At 40.2% G+C, this 21,317-nt stretch overlaps 1 protein-coding gene across 2 annotated transcripts in view; it reads right to left on the bottom strand.

The window, feature by feature from the left end:
- brinp1 (bone morphogenetic protein/retinoic acid inducible neural-specific 1) overlaps positions 1-21,317 on the bottom strand; it is a 130,096-nt gene that overhangs the window by 53,788 nt on the left and 54,991 nt on the right. For both annotated transcript variants that reach the window (XM_035608874.2, XM_035608873.2), the window contains exon 3: positions 2,254-2,444. In XM_035608874.2, the coding sequence (XP_035464767.2) occupies positions 2,254-2,444 (191 nt within the window). The remainder of the gene's footprint in view (positions 1-2,253; positions 2,445-21,317) is intronic.

The following is a 21,317-nucleotide window of genomic DNA, read 5'->3' on the forward strand; positions in this document are numbered from 1 at the left end:
TCACTCCAATATTGTATTTCGAGTTTCCGAAATTAGTGTGGCAGCATGAATCACCTTACAAAGAGATGGTATTGCAACTCTAACCCTTGACACTTGATATGCAATGTTAACCAAAGTTATCAGATCCTAGTCCATGATATTAAGGGGACTGCAATAATTTAATATGAAATAAGTCTCCTACTGCTTTACTTTTTTTTTGGGGGGGGGGGGGGGGGGGGGGGTTAATGCTCAAGCAATTTCACAGGGATAAATCAAGGAGATGTAAATCATGATAAAAAAAGCATCATGAATACTTTCTCAAATATTTTTATTTGATTGTGAGATTAATAAGCTAAGAACATTATTTTAGTACGCCAATATTTCATGCAGACAATTATATAATACAGGGTTTGAGGAAATTGATTATCTTCCTAATTATATCTCAAAAAATGCAATTGGCAAAGTAATCAAAGTTAGCCGCGTTTATGCGTCCCTTTGGAGCTCGGGATAAGATAAGAGATACGAGGAAGACGCCATTTATTTTTAGCAGGGGCGCTTAGCTTTTATTTTGGGAAGCACATCCGAAATACTTAAATGATCCATTAGAAGAATTCGTCCCTCTTTTTTTGTATGTACAGGAAAAAAAAGCAATGAATGTAATTTGAGCTGTGTTGATATATTCTTGTGCATTTAGGAGATTAGTTTCCTCTTCATGAAGTTTCCAAGAATCAGTATATATTGTTTTCACATTTGGTCTCCCAAACTTTTGAAGTAAAGAAAGCACATTGGGTAGTTATACAGTTAATGTTGATTTAAACACAGATTTGAGATTCTTTTAAGAGTTGATTTTGATTTTCAAATGCCAGATGAAGTGTGGCTTCATCTAGGGAGCTTCAATACCCACCCACGATATGCACAAAGTCACTGTAAAACTCATTATGAGATGTTCATGCAGTATGTGGATCAGTTGGCAGAGCCACCACCTGGATGTTCTGTGTATTTTTATGTTCTTTCTTGAACAGTTTTTTTTTTCCCCAGCAGAAACTGAACCTTTCTTCTTTTTATTTTGGTTGGTTTCCCTGAAATGTATATTTTTTTTCTAGGCCATAAAAATGTATATCCCTCATGCGTTAGGTGCAATATATGTATTTTTACAGATGAGAGATTATTCATTGAAAGTCTGAGACGTCTATATTTGGCAGACAGCTTTGCATCTGGGAGCTACATCCTGCTCCCGCAATCTTGTAAAAAAGTGAGAATTCACGTTATTTTTATGACGTTAAAGTAAGTTTCAAATTTTTACTTATTGGATCCCACACATGTTCAGTGGGGATGAGGTGTGGTGACAGTGGATATCAGATAGCCTTGTCAAAGTGAGCCAGAGGAGATGGAAAACCTACCACAGACGGCTGAAAAAAATCAACATACCTGCACGTATCTAACCTTGCACGCTCTAACGCTGTGATACACCCTCAGCTGTTGTTGTTTGACTCAACGCTAAATGTTTAGACTTGTCGCAAAGTAATGGCTTGGAAACTGATACTCGTTTTATTTTATTTTTTTTCCATTTGGATGTAATTTATGGATGCAGATGCTGATCTGTCTCAAATGTGTCTAATAAAATGGCTCAGTGAGTCTGCCGGTCCTTCACTGAGGTCACCTTGAGGTCACACAAATCCTGCTTTGGGTGGGAAGTTATTTGTTTGTGAGATTTTCCCCTTCCTGCTTTGTCCTGCCCTATTGCGACGTAGCTGCAGTTCTGCTGTGGGAGAGTTTTTCAGCACCCAGGAGAACAACATGGCCCAAAACTGTTCCACTGAGCTGTTTTGACATTGTTGCGAACAGGCAAATGAATAATCCAGGACACCATGGCGTTGCGGTTTCACAGTACAATAATACGGGGTCATTGAATTGTGATGTTTGTTTGCTCAAATTGACAGAGATATTTATTCATTAAGTGGTTGAAAGGGATCTGTCTTTCTTTATAGCCAATTGCAATATGGGATTGTTAATTATACGTTCAATAAAAAATGAACCCGATTTTAAATTATTTATATTAATTATGTTTAATTGATAAAATCCACATCAAACATTCATATCAATAATTAGCAGTTTGGTACCGAGTACAATTTTTAGATCAAGTATTATTTGCAGCCTAGGAAATGTATTTTTCTTGCACATAAAGAAACCCCTAAACCATATGTAAAAAGCATTTTAAACAATTAGTGAATCATGCTTGGGAGTGAGCAAATGAAACCAGAGAACCACTCTCACCTCCCAGGGTGGCTGAGATGAGAATGTGGGTTCCATATTTCTTAATGATGGTGTCGATGAACTGCTGAGTGGTGGGTCTACGGCCCAGCAAGCGTACGCTGCGCTGGAACTCAGGCATGAGTGGCACGGGGTTCCGGATCAGGTCCCTCCTCTCAATCGCCGTGTTCCTCACCTTCCAACGTGCAAATTCCCTTTGGAGGACAGGAAAAGAACAACTGCTCAAACCAAAATCACTCAGTATACACAAACATACCATCGACAATGATGAATAATGATAATTACAGTGTGGGAAACCAATGCATATCTGGTGGTGCACATTGAGGCCCAAACTGTCAGATGATGAAGATGATAAAAAAAAATACTTTGCATTACAGTTACTTTCTTGGCTGTAGAGAACAGTGGCAAACATCTTTAATAAATGAGTCTGGTCTGTTGTGTTTGTTCAGTCAAAGCCATTTTTCTGTGTTTTGGACTGTAATTTGTGTCTTCTCATGTATGCGAGGTTATTGTCTCAGTATCGTGCTCCGACTTGACTCTGAAAAATCAACAAGGAATAATATTAATCAATAACACAACTCGCCAAACTTCGCCTCATTGTACCCTTGTTGTTTTTGTTGAATGCAGTTAAAGATGCACTTCACAGCGTCGATGTCAAAAACACATCCTGCCAAATATTTGTGCGGATGTTCGTGTTTGCTTCTGTACCCACTGAGACGCACATCAAGAAATCCTTTCCGAAAAACAGACATTACAGAAATCTCTGTGATTCTGAGGGAAACAGGAAAAAAACTAAACAAAATAACTCTGTCCTGTGGAGAGAAAAAAAAGCATCAAGTTTCATTGAGCTGTGTGAAATGCAAAAAACTGTTATCGAGTCAGAAGATGAAGCTTAGTATATCCAGGAACTTAAAGTAAGCGATACAGGCATCTATATAAGTAGGTTTCTTTGTGTCGTGAAGAAGTCAGTTATTGTTTATACATGTAAATCAGTATATGTGTTGTTGTATACAAAGTAGCGATGATGTGAAGATGTATTGAAGAGAAGTCCGCCGACACCGTCTTGATTGTATATAAAGGTTTATTACAAAAAGACCAGCATCAATTACAAGCACTGCAGAACTTGGAGAGTGTCCGGCCAAAATGACAACCCTCCCGATTCTTCTTGGGGGTTACCTTTATAGGTCCGTTGTTTACTTGAAAAAGGACATCTGGTTCAAGTTATATTATGTAAGACAAGGAATTTAAAGGGGGCCATAAGGAAAGGTGAGGGGTCACCAGGAGGCCCCTAACTTGGCATTCCAAAGAAAGAGATAAACACATATGCCCTTCTCATTCCGTAGATGGACGAAAAGACACTACAGTGTCTTTTCTTCTTTTCTGGGAAATGCACGGCCAAAGAGAATTTTCTTAGGTGTTGGTTCACTAAAGTATAGACGTCATTTTAATGCTAATTTAATCAGAAGCGGGTTTCATCATCTCCAAATGCAGACATGTTTCTATTTCCATATGGATTCACATGGCAGACTGTCAACTTATATTGTATATACCGTATGTGCATGGATGTGTGATACATATGCTCACACTTTAACCTAAAAGGTGTGATCTCGTGTTCGAACACAAACACATATACACACACAACCAGATGCCATGAGTATAGAGACATGTATAGGTTTCTTATTAATGACACCTAGTTTTAAAATTATTAACCTGGGAGGAGATTAGTATGCTATTTTAAAATGTTTAAAATGCAGACTTTGGTGTAAGAATGATGAGTCCAGTTATAGTAAGTGTGTGACCTACAGTGCAACAGTAGCACAGTAATGGTTTCATCGTCTCAGTGATTTTACCCTAAAAGCCTGCTCTAACCAAAATCTGAGCTGTGATCAATACATGCACATAGACTGAAAACACGTGATACATTTAAAAATGCGAATACTCACACACTAAAGTATAACCATGTTTATTAGGTTTGAGTTGCTCTTTGAGATTTTTGGGGGATATTTCATTGTAATCCTTCTAAAACACAGAGAAAAAAACCCAAATGGAAGTTTGCTTGATGTCCACTTAACTTCATGAGAAAAAGAAAAACAGAGCCATAACAATATGACAAGGAGATTTAAAAAGTTATTGCTGTTGTCATCATAAAACCATGCAATGCACCTTTTTTCGATTTGAACTCCAAAAACCTTGACATAAATAGCTGCGAAAAATCTGATGATTCAGGGCCAAACACGCACACAATGATATTAGAAGCAATTATACAGCATCACGTTCAATGTGATTGACTCCCTGAATCATTTAGCAATGTTATTTCACGATAGCTTTATTGGTGTCTGCGAAGCAACTTTCAAAATGTGCACGGTCTTAATTGCAATAAAAACAAACCCAAAGGTATTGTCTAAGTTAGTTCAGGCATGTGACATGCACACATTAAGGTAGGGCACTATGACAGCACCAATGGTTTTTATATTTTTTGTAATACACAATGTGCATAAAAGCTACAACACAGTTTTGTAACTGCTGCATCCAAAGCGTCCCTCAAAGTATTTTTCTTCGCAGCCCTCAAGGGCTCTGCATAATGATATAGCCATGAATAGGTGGGTTCTCTCAAACTGATTGGTTACTTAGTTGGAAATCTCTGACACAGTAGTCAGCGATGTGTCAGTCCGCCTTAGCACAGCTTGATGGCAGCACTTCTTAATGCTCCATTCAGCACTCTATATTTGCCTTTAAACTTTCCATTCCCTGCTGCCAGTGGACTGTTATGCAATCGTACAAGTCTATAATGGAGCCAGCATTTCAAGGTAATAATCTCCAATATCTTCGCGGCTCTCTAACAGGAGGGGGACTTTTTTCAGATTCAGAAACTGCCAGAGAGCAGTAATAAGTAAAAAATAAAGTATTGGAATGATTGAATGACTGCTTACAATTTGACAAAACAGATTCTCAGAGCCGAGAATATCTTTCTAAACGCATGTATCACAGGATGATGTTTTTCCAACCGCATAGTCAATAAACGCTTTTGTGGCAGAGTTGGTAAAGTCTTTCTTTTTAAGAACTATGTAATTCTCATCTGATGGGACATGGGTGACATCTCATACTGGTACGTGCTGATTCAGCTTCAATTCCTGAGCGATGGCTTCAATTTGTAAGAGGTAGTTTATTTCTGAAATCTGGAGCAAACATTCAAACCAGGAGAGCTGTGAGACATTTTTTTTTTTGGAGATTTGCAGCAGACACGTACCAGAATTTCTTCCTTGTCATTCTTTGCCGGGCTCTGCACTGTATCCCTCCCCTGCTATCTGCTATCTGCCTCTCTTAGATATCAATTCATTTTCATCGAATCCCCCTCATGGCTCCGTCACTGCCAATTATTATATAAAACTTTATGTGGCAGCCATATGTACTTTGAACCCTTCTGCCCCAGATTAGGCATGCTAGCAGATGGAACCTGCGACATGATTCAGTGCTTTACTCCACAGATCCAAGACCGGTTTAATGACCTATCAAAAGAAGTTAAGAGGAGATAAATGGCATAGCAGCCGCATAGGAGAAAGATGGGAACATAGGTGATTATTGCTTTATGGTGTTAAGTAGCTCGTGTGAGAAAGTGGATACATTACATTTGCTTATGCGGAAGTGTCTGTGACCTACAGAGATTTAAGTATGCATGGTATGGAGGTGGAGAGCCATAAATAGGAACTTTACATTTATAAATTATTACTGTGAAGTTATCTGTCAATCTTTTATTTTTGCTCAAGCATTTCATGGAGAAGGCTTACATACAGTACTGCTGTATGCAAGGATAACGTGCGCTCCTCGATCCCACACACTGGTGTACTCTAACAAGCAACATTTTTGGCATTTTGAACAAAGACTTTGCTTCGTGATAGAGTTTGCTAAAGTCGGTTAATCCCTCTGTGCCCTCAGTGAAACCACCGTTTTATCTGATTCCCTTCCAATGTTTGTCTCAGCGCAGTTTAGCTGAGTAAACAAGAACGGTGGTTGCTAGGAAATGCATTACTGTAATCGTTCAGCCAACTCCCCCATCTAGCATAGATCAGAATGACAATGAGATCAGTTGCGCCAGTAAATGTATTGGTGGCTCTATCGGGTTTGCTTCTATTTCAGACCTTGATAAAGTCTGCACCTGAGCAATACATCCAGTAAAAAGAAGCTTTAATTGGCTTTGGAGGTTGTTTTTTTTTGCATGAAATAGTGTTATGAAGTGTGTACAGTGTCTGTTCTTATTTGAGCCATATTACAGAGAATGCTCTTGAACAGTGCATTTCTGTCAGTGTCCCAGTTTTTTATTATTTCAGATTATGCGATGTTTACAAGGGCCGTAATGATTCATTCATTGCATCAATGAACCAATTGTAAATTATACCAATTCAACTGCATTATTCTGCTCGACTTCAGTGGTGATCGGCTTTGAAATGCTTTGAACTCAACTATTTGCCGTTTCAAACAGACAATCTTGTTCTCGGCCAATTGGATTAACATTTTTGCTGCAAACTATTAGAGTTTTAATTATCATGATTTTTGAGTTTTTGACAAAGTTTTTTGCGACTGCAATAGACAATCAGTGTTTATACATTCAGTAAAGCTACTATAGTTCGATTCTACTCTAGTGCAGTAGGTTGTCAATGGCAGGTTCCATTTTTCCCACATTGGATCCAGATCACCAACCTATGCACTGAGGATTCACAGAAAACAATGCATGCATTGTTACTATTTGTAATTTCATCTCATTGATGTCAGCTTCATTGTTTACTGTTCACTCTTCTTACGCTGTACAAACGGCTGTATTATGTTACTGCTAATGCAAACCGGACATCCACTACTGACACTGGTTCACATTGTTCAACTGGGAAATCGTTTTTTTTTACTGTGAAACAGTCTCAGGTGTACGCAGTGTGTTTGCCACTGAGGTCACCGTGGTCATTCATTAAAAAAAACGTCATTTTCTGTACTCAGATCAGTTTTTAATATTGCAGACAGCAATAGAACAAGACATAAGAGCCACATTAAGCTGTTAGATGGGGAGTTGCAAGTGACAGGCTGCAATTCAGTTTCCTCAGGATGGTAAAAAAAATTAAAAAGCACGGACATATAGTAGCACATTTGCTCTTTTGCTGCATGTTTTACAAAAGTATCCACTAAAGGAGTATTTGCTGACTCCATATTTCAGGGATCTGTAGAATAAAACCACATGTTGGAGCTTTTGGGTACCAGATCACCAGCTTGTTTTTTTTAATTTGTTGGTAACTTATTAAAATCCAATGTGACCTAGTCTGTCGGTTAACTACCCACTCCAAATCACACAACAAAAGTGTAGCTATCTATGTGCAGGGGCTTAAGCAAGTCCAATGCCACTAGATCAACATTGGAAAACAAAGCACGCTGCGCAAGACATTTGCACAATGGCGGATCTCTATTATAATGACAAATTTGCCTGACAGTACGGGAGAACACTTCTCTGCAGAGGAAATGGCTCTGCACGTGTGCTGAGCGAAAGGACACAAGCAGACACCGTCTGTGTGTGTGTGTGTAACAAGCGAGAATGTGCCGACGCTCTGCACCCACATATTCTATGTAGGGGAAAATAACTATCTTGACAACGTGCCCTTAAAATGACAGTGAAACACTGCACCGCTGACTTCACACCAGGATTTAGTTGGTCAAAAAAAGGCCACAAAAAAACACTGTATGCAACAAAACTGTGTCGCACTTGGCGCCACTGTTGCACCAGGTGTATTATGACCCAATCTCCCTGCCAGGTTTGAAATGTTGGATAACTCTTCCTACGAAACCCAAACACATACTACATTATAGTCAATGAACTTTCAAAGTGCATGAAGTATTGTATTAATCACTTTTGAATACTTACAATGACAATGATGTATACAATATAATAGTTTCCAGTCATATGTTGAGGTTTATTTATGTTGTAGTGTCTTTTCGTCCATCTACGGAATGAGAAGGGCATATGTGTTTATCTCTTCTTTAGAATGCCAAGTTAGGGGCCTTCTGGTGACCCCTCACCTTTTCCTTATGGCCCCCTTTAAATTCCTTGTCTAACATAATATAACTTTAACCAGATGTCTTTTTCAAGTAAACAACGGACCTATAAAGGTAACCCCCAAGAAGAGTCGGGAGGGTTGTCATTTTGGCCGGACACTCTCCAAGTTCTGCAGTGCTTGTAATCGATGCTGGTCTTTTTGTAATAAACCTTTATGTACAATCAAGACGGTGTCGGCGGACTTCTCTTCAATACATCTTCACATCATCGATACTTAGTATACAACAATGTTTTTATAATTGCAAAGTCAAATAGAGTGTATGTATTTTAAATTTTACTGTATAGGATATACTGCATGTATTTAACATGGGGTGTGATTTTTGTAGAAAAAACAATATAACATTACTGGCCCACTTGACTGAAAGGTGAAGAGGGCATGCGGTAGGTCAATCTGATAGTGAGCGACCTCTGCCAGATCATGAGGAAAACTACTAGAATATATATCTTAAATGAAAACAGGTCATTACAGTTCCAATATGAACACCGAATAAAAAGTGACAGCCCCATTAGGCGGTATGAATATTATAAACTCTGTAGGCATAATGGATGGAAAGTATGACACTGGCGTGTCACAACACCTTCCAGGCAGCGTGTTGTCTGCCCCAATTAGAGTTGGGCTGTATTGACATCCAGCGAATATCACCCGAAGCTCTGACAAGGGGGCGGGAAATGACCATCATACAGTGGCACTTTGCTGATCCCGTCGTCGGAGCGCCGATTTGAAGAGAGAAAAAAATGCAAAAAGGATGACTGAGATTCAAAGTGGAAGTGTGGTGGCACAGCGCAAAGACAGCCACAGTTTTAGTCGGAAGAAAATCTTGAACTAATTGAGTGGGAAACTGGCTCCGCGGGATGAAGACGGGACGCTCGTGGGAGTCTCATGAATGACACCGGAAAACAATAAAAGCAAGAGTGTCAGTGAATTACAGGAACCTGTCACACTTGGCTACTTGTTTTCCTCTTGTCCTCCGCTCACACTGTATCAAAGTCTTTTCAGTCAAATGCAACGTAAATTCAGAGGAAAATGTTGTTCATTTACAGCTTGACCTTTGACAGTCTGTGGTTTAAAAAAAATAAAAAAAATTGTGAATATATGACAAAAGCCTGTGCAATTTTCTCTTCACTCGAGGCAACAACAACCACTTATGATGAAACAAACCGAGCAAAAATGGTACATCGAGCTATAAACATGCTGGTGTTATCAAAACACCCTGACTTTATTTGAAGCAGACGATAAAGGGCAGGGGCGTGACACTCACACATTTCATGAGGAAGATGTGTCAGTTGTAGTAGAACAAAGAATAGAATAAAAAAACAGGCTACAACAAATCTTACATTATCTTACATTTTTTCATCTGAGTGGAATGACTGTGCTCATCACCTTCAGCGACTGCAGTAGCTTAGCACTGTAGCATTAAATAATAAATCAGGATAGTGTTTATAAAGCGGTGTTTGGTAGATAGTTACATCTGCCCTAAATATGCAGTGCTTTAATTTGGTCTTTTAAAGATGTTACTTTTATTTTGATGCCGTTGAACAGCAACATTTCAATCTCTCGGGCCTCAGTGAAAAGGAGTCGTGACCAAACTCGACGGCCATTGCAAATTTTGGGCTTAAAGTTACTGAACTGAATCATGATATGCAAAATTGCGCAAGAGAAAAACTTGCTCTCGATCCAGCTTCTCGTGTACTGAACTGTAGAGAATTGTGTAATGATAATTTTTGCACAGCCTGTGTGAGAGAGGAAATGATTCAAGTCTTTTGCAACTGAACAGTCTCACCGTTTAGGATTAATTATAGATCAGTGTGATATTAACACCACATGTCAACGATATAAATGATCACATTTCTAAAATCTTTGTCAGGCATTTCTTTATTTATCAGCCACAATGTTTAAATTTATAGATAAAGATGCAATATGCATCATGCTGAAAGTCTCACTATACTCAGAGATTCAATATTTATGCTGCTGAAGTCACACGGGATGTTTAATATAGAGCCACATTATTTGGGAAACCCTGTTTTTTTTCCATTTGCCTCCGCTATAGTGTCCACTGAAAGCCGCCTCATCCACGAGGGTTGATCGCACTTGGTGGTTCCCCTCAGCTTCCCTCCCATTCACTTTGGAGTCATATCTGATGAGTCACTCTGCCCATATTCCCAAGATACATATTTGAAATGAAAAAACGGGGCTAAATGAGAGAAAACCTTGTGTTCTCACACTGGATGGGTGCCAGGCACTGTAGTATATAAATGTGGCTTTGCATGAATCTGAACACTAACGCTGCCGGCCAAGAAAAGACCCGGCGGTGCAGTCAATGGAACAGGATGCTCTCTGTGACGCGTTTTGTAAATGACATGAAATGTGGTTTTATTCTTTAATAGACAGTGAGCCAAAATTAGAGAATCTTTTACTAAACAAAACAAAAGACATGTCTTTTGGGTTCAACTGAAGAAATCGTGGCCCTGCTGCAAGAGGCCAAGCGTTTCTTAATAGCGCCTGTGAAATGGGCTGCGTTTTTCGGTGAAGTGTCTGCTGCGAAGGAACAGACAGCATCAGTTTTTCATGCTTTGACAGAGGATAGAATGTTCATTTTTTAAAATTTTATTGTCATTTGTTCGTCTGCTCGTTTGTTAGGGATGACTTAACTGATACTTCAAATGCTGGTTGAAAAGGATACAACACAACAAAATCCTTCAAAACGATCTACTTCAGTGAAATTCACTGTCAAATATAGCAAAATAGTCCTGAGGGTGGCAGTCCATTTCCAGGAGCCAGTCAAAAGGAGCAGAGACATCAGCTGCCGTCGATCTAATCCGTGGCCCAAAAGCAGAAATCAACCCAAACTGAGCTAAGGCTTGTGTATGGCAGTCTGTCTTACATGTACCAAAAACAAATGCTTTCTGTTAGGGAGAATGTTACAAGGTCATTTACCAACTCAACAGTTTTTGTATTTATAAAATCATTTCAGAATAGCATAATGGCACAGAAGGCGTTCTTATGGACCACTGCTCTGATTAACATAAACATAATGTTCCATCAAAACAACCATTAAGTGAGCCCTCGGTGAAAGCGGACCGAGACATGGGCGGGTCTGTTATGTTTTTTTTTTATTCTGTTTGAGAGCGAAGCAGATTAGTAGTATCAGCTCATGTCTTTTAATCACTTGCTCACATATTTATTAAACTTTTATTTCTCGTTTTTTTTTTTTTAGAGTAGCAGTGTAAAGGAGAGATGAGGAAGTCAGCGAATCTTGCTCCAGGAGAGGTGGAAATAATTCTTGAGTTGTGGACAGATTGAAAATAAACCCACACAGGTCTAAACTTTTTATCGATGCAACTTGATTCGAAAAATACAGTACGAGCCAAATGACAGAGGGGGTGGAGAGGGACTATCTTCACCATGACGATTTCATATGCCTATGGCCATAATGCTGTCTTAATTAAAATGAATAAGAAATTATCCTACACATGGGTTTTTTTGGCATTATAGCATCCTACATTATTTACACAAGCCCATTAAACATTCTTGGGACATCACTGATTGAATCCTGGCCACACTTGTTCTTAAAGAGCCATTGCTCAGCTGACTGAGGGCGGCGCTCCACGAGGGTCTCAACAGAAACAGAACTGGGATGCTGCTTGGATTGGGGGCGACTTTGATCCAATAACGGTTATTCCCCCATGAATGACTGTGAAGCTATTTTGTCTTCCAGCACAGTATTGACTTATTTCCTTTCATTGTGTACAAGGTGTTCCCACAGTGACACAGCGCCGCGTGATCTCATCTACTTGGGTATGATATCGTTTCAGGGGCGTAATAAAAATGTTATTACCTCTAGACCGCCATGTGGCACAGCAGGGTTTATGGTTATCCATATGTGCGGAGTTTCAGAGGCGCGGCCTACCTGGAAAACCAACTCGTCAAGGCTACCAACGGGAGGCTGGAGTGATTTACATCTCACCGCGGCTTTTTTCATTTTGTCCAGCTCGTGTGATTTGCCATTGACCGATGAGGCCCAGAGGGCAAACACCTGGTGGATAAAACTTAATTCCGGCTGTCCTCGAATTTACGAGGACAGCCTGTGCCATTACCAAATGGTCTACTATTGATCCTGACAAAGTAAGAGAGGCATGATACTTTTTTTTTTTCTAAATCTGGGCAAGAAAAGTCTAATTATCAGACTGAATTTGAGTCTTTGGAAAGGTTAAGCCTTGTCTATCCATTTATCAACATATTAGTTGGTGGAAAGCAGATTTTGATGGATTCAGCCCCGCGAATGGGACACAACCTCTGGCGGAGTCACACTTGATTGACTCAATTCAATTTTGTTTCTCCATTTATCACTTAGTGTTTGTCCTATCTCGCTGTGAGAGTAAACTAATTTAGCATAATGATTGTGTTATGTAAGTAGCCTGTAGAGAGAACAAAATGCGAAACACCCTTGTTTTGTGCAGATTGAGAATTATTTACATCAGAGTAAATCTACATTTTATGCGGCATTTTCTAAATACTTCTACCTATAGCTGTGTCTATTTCATGCACCCTTGTCAACAGCAAACCGATACACATTGTTAAAAAAAAAAAGTGAGATGTGGCTGGCTGCGACTAGGTGACCATTTTCTGCCACAGTATTTGTTTTAGCTCACAGGAAGTTGCTCAAATAAGGGTTTAATCGAAGGCCAATGTGAAAAGAGGGACCAGCATCATATCTAGATGTAAATGGGGTTGAAATGTTTGTTTTCCTTCAGTATCAGTCATAGTTCACTAAACGTTGATTCGAATAAACAAGAGGCAGACGTTACTATCTCGGAGCAAGCAGGGCGTGGCCCTTTTTCAATGCGCATGATGGTCAGATAGACTTCCAATGTTCTGGACGGCATTGCGTTATCTTGACTGTTGACACACTGTACATAGGGCGAGACAACATTATGGTTGTACAGTCACAGTCAACTTTTTTTCTGTATTAAACCACATACTTTCACTAACGTTATCCAAGTGCTGTGAGTCCTGCAAAAAAACGAAATCACAATGTTTCGCAAAGACCTTATTCAAAGTGCTTTTGATGCCTAAACCACAACACATAGGACTCTGAATGCGGAAACCCCAACCACTCCACAGTGACTTTGCTGGCATTAATAAATGTAGCGCATCTTTAATTAAAAAGTGCATTGCCTCAGCACATTGAAAAAAATCATGCTAAAGGGGTAACCGGCGTGTTAAAAAGTGACACCCTGACCAAGTGTACGAAGGTGATGAGTTAGGAGTGAGACGTACTGCATACTGTACATTGTATTATTACATTATTACATGCTGCATGTGTTCCCTGGAAGGCAGCAAGAATCTGTTCCCGTAATCTGAATCCAAGAACCCTTGTTCCTGTGCTGCCACAGTATTACGAAGGATCATGACAGAATAAAGAAAAAAAAAAGAAAAACAATCCCAGGCCTTTCATGGTAATAAGGAGGCAAAGCACAGTAATAAATCAAACAGACAGAGATACAATTGAAATCCTGTATGGATTTCAGCCACCGAAAGAATTCAAAATATTATAGAATGAATCTTAATCCTGTGCTCCAGTGCACAGAAAAGCGCCAGGGCAGAAAGAGGCGGGATGTTTTTTTTTTGGCTGGCCCGAGCTGTTTGCCTATGCTTGTTTTATTTATTTTCTCTTCAATCCTGGCATGGGCCAGATTTTCTAAACGCAGCAGTGTAAATAGTGCAGGAAATCAGAGAGGCTATTTTGAAATTCTGTTATCATGGGAAAAAAAAAAACAACCAAGGAGACAACATCAGGCCATGTAAAAATATCCAAGTGAGTGTTCCAAGATGATGGGTTTAGATCAAATTAGATGTTTGTTGACAGAGAATCGCGTTAGATTCACTGTCTATCAGAAAAAGTAGCAGTTTAAAAAAAACGTCATCATGCATAGAAAGATTCACTGTCCTCATATACCCCTTTAAATATGTGATTCCGTACAGAACATAGTTAATGGACCAAAAGTAAAAAAGCTGTTTGATGATGAAGGTTATGATAATGTTGAGATTCCTGCCAGAATCATAGGTTCTTTTGACCGTGTGCATGGCAAAAAAACAAAAACGAACACCATCCCTCCAGGTGGTGACGTCATGTCTGAAGCCGGCAGAGTCCGCTCTGTGTAAAAATGCTGCCATTGCTCCGGTTAATGACAAAGCAGAGGATGGGAAGGGAGGGACGGGCAGGCCGGGCACAGAGACATAGAAAGAATGGTTTGTGCAGAGAGGATGATGTCAGAGTAGCCTTGGCAACACCACCAGGTACGTATTTCAAGGCCAGACTCGTATCTAAATGGCTTCCAATGGTCACACACACACGCCAGCCTCTTCTACGGTTCAATCCAGTGTGCTCTGGATTTTTCTTTTCTTTTTTTTATATATATCCTCCTCCTCCATGAAGTCCGTCTGCACCTGCCGCCGCCATCACTTGACACTGCAGTGAACCTCGACTGTGTGTGCACTCCTGTCAGCGCAACAACATGATCTGTTTGACAGGTTTCCCAGTTCGACAGGCGGTTTCAGAGGAGGGGTGCCACGCAACAGATGCGCCCACGCGTACCGCCGTCTTTGTCGTTATGCACAATTCTAATCAGACCCAATTTTTGCAGTTTGTCTTTTGAGAAGTTGTATTCTTTTGATTCAGCAAGGATGGATGAAAGGTAATTAAAGAGATAGAGAAAGGCGAAAAGAATGAAATCCTCCTTAAACTGCACTGCTTTTTGGTATAAATTGTTTTCTGAAAGTCTTTTGGCTGGGTCATCGTTTTTGTTTAATTTTGCGCTCGCACAAAATGGAATGACCCTCTAATAAATCCTCAGCAGGCTCCACTGAAGGCAAAGGGGAAATAAACAACACAAATCTAATTTACTTACTACCATAATGACACAGTTAATGCAATAAAGTATGCTCAGTGGTAACACGGAATCAAGTTATTCTTCAAATTGCCATATGTTGGATATTCACAATGAAAGAGTGAAATCACAATACTCCATCTTCAAACACTCAAGAACTTTAAAGAACCAGGATACCTAAGAGGATTCTACTAACTTAATTTTCCCTTCCAGCATGTCAGTTATTAACCATTAATTGGAGCGTATCAGCAAATGGAACATGCTTGCCTAAATGGAATATGACTGCTGGCATAATAGCCTTGCTCGTGCACTCTGTATTTCTGATGAGGCAATGAGACGAAAATGGATGTAATCAAAAACAATCTCTTAATTCACTTTAATCTCAGGAATTTGATGGGACACGGGTGCCGGAAGCGAGCGCACGGGTGAGTGACACGAGCATTGTGTTTGAATCTAATCAGCTGTGTAATGTGAGAAGTTCTGCTGATGAACTAGTCCGACTGTGTGGGCAACGACTGGATGACAATTATTGTGAGCCTATATAACAAAGATTGGGATGAGAGCGACCCTGACCTCGAGTGGATTCAAGTGAAACAGTGAATTAAAATGGAAACTCAAAAAAGATCTTGAAAGTATTTTAAAAGGGGAGAACGCACGGACGAATGATCACCGCGGGAAATAGTGTTTACGTTGCAGCCACGAAAGCCAGTGAAGTGCAAAAGATCATTCCGTCTATTCTCGTGTGCTTCTATCTCACTAGGAAAATTCTACCTGTATTCAGTTTATTGTTTACTGTTGATGAAACACTTCATCACTGTCCGTGTCCCGTAATGAAATGGCAAACAATGTTTCCCCCGTTCTACATGCAACGAAAAACGACCAAGGTCAACGCATCCGTGCAGTAAAGAGAAGGCATTCCTACTCTCAGTGCCTTATAGATCTCATCCCTTCGCTGCTGAACTCCATTTGACCCGTAATAACTGTCAGTCATACCCCAAACAAAACAGCATTATGCTGATGATTCCTATATACTGTATTTGCTGTGAGTATACTGACTAAAATAAAAAGCATCCCTTTCAATTCAATAATCCCATTTATGTTTTTATCAACTGGGGGGGGGGAGCTTCTCTGTCTTTAATTCAAGGTTATTTTAAATGACTCGTGCACCATCATCACTGTAATACCGTATGTGGCTATATGCGATCGAATCAGAAAGAAACAACGTTTGCCAAATGTTTCTGTTTGTAGCGGAATAAAGGAAAAGAGTTTGTTTTGTCAACCCGCTGAAAACTGCAGCATAAACTGTGAACAGTGTTGAGGCAGAGGAAGTGCGTGTTTTCAGCACCTTGGACAGAGACAGTTTCCTCGCAAACAGAAACCTTTGGGAATGTGTTATTCAGGGGGAACGTTCTTTACAAGCTGTGTTGGAAGGCGCCTCTCGAACAAAGAGAGAGAGAGAGAGAGAGAGAGAGAAATTGGTTCGCTGTGTGTTTGTGGTCACACATTCAATACGAAACCTTCAGCATTTTCCTCGGGTAGTACTGGGACTTAACGTTCTCTCTACAGCCACCAACAAATGTGCACGGAAATGTCTATTCAAAGAATAAAGAAAGATTAAACAAACACCTGCAGCCTCATGGTTGGCCTTCCATAGACGTATTATTGGACTCAGACTGTAAGAACTTTTCCAGAATATCTTCTCGTGTTTTGAAATCAAACTTTAGCTCCTACATGTCATGTCAGAACGTGCTATAAAGGACACGCGCATGAGCATGCCAGTGATAATGCAATACACCGTTGCTGCTTCACTGCTTCAGCTCTGAAAATGAGAAACATGTCATTACTTGTTAAACCCACTTATCAGGCCTTTGCTGCGCGAACCCCCGGAGATCAGAACAACCTTCCCGAGGATATCAGGCCGGCCAACTCCGTGCCCTCGTTCTGAAACTCTCCTTATTCGTAAAAGGCCCTTTTCACTGAGAGGAAAATTAAATGAAAAGGAAAAAAACAAACTAATCTTAAACCCAGTTTTCACCGAGTGCCAACGCTTCAGTTTCCCTAAGAATTCATGTCTTGTCAAATTTTCCACAGGGTGAGTTTGACCTGAAGATGCTTTCATGAAAAAACCTCCAGCTGATGTAATTGTTTTCCTGGCATTCAAATTCATTTCACTGTGAGTTGGAGATAAAACAGACAACTTAAACACATTTCTATTTTCTACCCTTCATGAATGTTAATGGAAGAGGACATTAGAACATTTCCAACCCATTTCAGTGTAATGCACTGACTACAGCCTGAAAAATTACCGTAGTTTAGTCGTACATTTGTTGACAATTTGAATATTATAAGCCCCCCCCCCCCCTGCATTTTTGTCTTTTTAATATTCAGATAAATTTGCTTCATGTCCTTGTCAACATGCTTCTTTTAGTTTATGGACAAGAATGTCTGCTGAAGCTGAAGCTTCAATTAAGTAAATGCAAGGTTTACCAAAAAACAACCATATGTGTTGATATGATATTGTTTGAATATTAAATAAGGGTAAATATCACTACAACTTAAAAAATATATAATCTCTCTATATCTATTTGACCCAAGCAAAACAACAACAACAGAATATTGCTTTAATGCCAACTTTACAAATGCCAATGGTGAGATTAATTTCTACCTTTCGTTTATAATAAAAAGCCAATTGCAGATATTGAAATAACTATTACTTCATAATTCTAAAATGAGCTATGTAGCAAATGCTTGCACCAAACTGCCATGTATCCACTGGATCACAATCAGAAAATATGAAGGTAGATAGCACATAACGGCCCAACTGAAATTAATTTTTGGACACGTAACCTTTACGAGTTCCCACTGCACAAGAAAAACCTGTTATGCACCATATTCCTAGCACAGCTAAGATGACATGTCCGACATTTGCAGTGTTTTGCTGGAAGTGAACAGACTGATGTTCTGCAGGAGGGCTGGAAGAAATAAATGTTGTTTTTGTTTAGGTCACACATAACACCACCGACTGCAGGAAAGAGGAATATGAGAGGAATGACATCTCGGCTCGAGGTCTTTAGAGGAGAAGTTGTGCTCCGACTCTGGCTGGAACATATTCACAGCCCATGCTCATTTTGGACAGTATGTCATTTGTTTGCCTCTTGTTGTTTGTGTGAGCAGTGTGACATTTAATTATCTGTGAGGGGGGTTTGTGCATGGAAATAACGTTATTTTAGCTTACTGGTAAAAAGTGATGCGCTTGCAAAAAACAAAAGTATTTTAAATGACAAACACTCAAAACTCTCAAATACTCTTATGGTGCACCAAGCGTGAAGCAAAATCTCCGCGTGATGACATTGCATCCAAAGTCGATTCTGATGCGCCAATTTTGCTTGATGCGAAGGCCGGGAATGATGCGACGCGAATAACTTGAACACGCAAATTGAACGAGTAACGCAATGCGAACATTTTCTGGGTTTGGCTTTCAACGCACATTTACCGTTTGCCTCCCTGTTTGTTTTAAAGCCTCTGCACAGTAGAAGCAAAAATGTGTTCTATTCGTTTGCCTGACTGGACCTTCCTCTGGGATTTTAAAGTGTAGCTTGACATTTCTATGATAGTTGTGGTTAGGGCGGACACAACTAACAGCTTTGTTTCTCCAGACTTTATGGAGTTTGGGGACCGCAGCTCTAACCTCAACCTGAAACGAGGTCTAATCAGTGGAAATAAGAAGACAGTATCTGTAAAAGATAAAATCGGAACTAACACATAGCAGAAGTCGCAGAGAGCAGTGAGTGAATTCTTGGGCTTTACTTTTGTGGATTAAAAGTCAACAGTAGGCAAAGGGTATAGTCACCTCCAGTATATGCACCTTTCTGGTATTCTTTCAGAAAGCAGAGGACGTACTTGAGAGGATTCTATATGAAAAATGGTCAAATTAGACACGGCTGCAGCTGAGCGTGTTGCTGTTTTGGTGACGCTGTATTGTCAGTCTCAAGGGAGAGTGGCACAGGCGCCCCACGCAGTGAATTAGTCAGTACTTAACCCTGACAGTTTCTTCTAGCCTATTCTATAAATACCATTCCTCCCTTGCAAGTAATTAAGTCCTCTCATGGATGGGGGGGCTTTTTACCACTATGTTGGTTAAGGCAAGTGACATGAAGACCCTCCCCAGATCAGCCCAGGTGGATTCTTCCAAACATAAATGCAAATCAACGCCCAGTATCAGCAGTGCTCCAGTGAGTGTGTTTGCAGTGTAGCCCCAGGATAACATTGTGTTCATTAGGTGTGTCTGTGGCTGTTTCTCCGAAATGTCATCCAAAAAAAAAGGAGTAAGATTAGAGTCAATTTATTTCGATGTTAAGTATTTTCGTTAACCTGCACAAATGGTGTTTTATCAGAAAAGTCTGATTGGATCTTTTCTATGTCTTTATGTCCACGATATTGTCTGTGCCACACAGCAGACAGTACTTTGCAATAATAAAAAAAAAAAGCAATCATTTTGTTTTTGAAAAATAAATGCTCAGTCGGTCGGTGCCGAGCGGTGATGTTTTCATCTGAGCTCGCCCAAATTTGGCCGAGGGAACCGGGAACCCAAGTGTGGGAAATGGTTATTGCTTCAGTCAGCAAATGGGAATTCACATCTGTTGCCAGACTGCGAGGTGGCCGCCAACATCCTGTTTCGGTGACAGCATGTTCATGAGCCATCTGATTTTTTTTTTTTCAATCACCTCACAACAGCATCACTTAGAAAAATGTGGAGATTTTACAGCAGACTTCTCAGTGCGACTGATCTGCGTTTAAAGGCTGCTGGGAAGGTACAGTAAGATCCTGAACTCCGAGCTGCTTGAGGATGAAACAAAAAACCTTTTGCTCAATTAACTTGCACTGTAACATACAATATTATGACATTTTACAAAACTAAACTACGGTGCTGTGTCATGGAAAATCATGTCAATCTTTTTAAAGTACATTTTTGCCTTTATTTATATATCTTACAGCAGCTGACAGGAAGTTAGGGATGACTTGCGACGAAGACGCCTCCGGGACATTTAAAATGCGGATTTTGCAATTTTATGGTCATCATCTTGAACCGTTTTTATTGAGTTCTGCTCAACTGTAGCGACTGCCTGCCTCCACCACAATGTTCATCCTTAAGAGACTGCCTGCGTCACCCCGTCACTGCTGAAAAACGAAAAAAATAAATAAATAAATAAATAAAATAATGTGGAGTCAGCCTCTGAGCATTGCTAGATAAGTAGAAGGAGGGATTAAAAAGAAAAAAGTTAAATGGCATGCAATTTTCTAATCCTTGTCTAAGTCCTGGATGTAAGTGAAAACGTTTTTAACAGACGATAAACACATGAGGTCCTATGTTCAGCTGGGATACGATGCAGGGAAGACCTTAAGGATAAATAGTTACTGTTGTTTTTTCTTGTTGTTTTTGTGGGCGAGTGGTGCTCGTGGGTATGACTCATCTGAGCCACTCCGGTGCCTCCTCCTCCTCCTCCTCCTCCTCACCTTGACCGCACTACCGGTGTACCTGCCTGTTCCCCCCAATTCCTCATTTTGATACAATACTCACTGGACCCTCTTCTGCATCCATTGTTTTTGTATAGGTTTTCTTTATCACACACTTTTCTAGCACCTTCCTGTATCACCAGCTAATGGCAACTAAGACACCATTGATGTCTTTGTCCCCTTTCTTCAGTCTGTTTCATCCCTCCTGACTCCCTGACTGCTGCTCTCCCTCTCTCCTCCTTTGGCTACAGCCTGCTGAATTAAACATTGCCGCAGCCTCTCCCAGCAAATCTGCCGACTTCATCAAATCCGCCTCCCCTCACCCTATCCAATTACAGATGGTTCATCCAAACTAATTCAAGACCCGAGTCGGACAACTGTAACACCTTGTTACTGTTTAAAACAAATGGGGCCCAGATCATCATCGACGAGACACATCCACACCGGGCACCAGAGGAAACCCAAAGGGTTTTCGTCATTGATCGTTGTTCAGTGAAGAATGTTAAAATGTTGCCTCCGTGCAACAGATGACACTGTGCTCATACCGAATTAAAGGAAAAAACGGTCATGAAAATGT

This window comes from Scophthalmus maximus, chromosome 20, assembly GCF_022379125.1.
Source record: "Scophthalmus maximus strain ysfricsl-2021 chromosome 20, ASM2237912v1, whole genome shotgun sequence".
NCBI lineage: Eukaryota > Metazoa > Chordata > Actinopteri > Pleuronectiformes > Scophthalmidae > Scophthalmus > Scophthalmus maximus.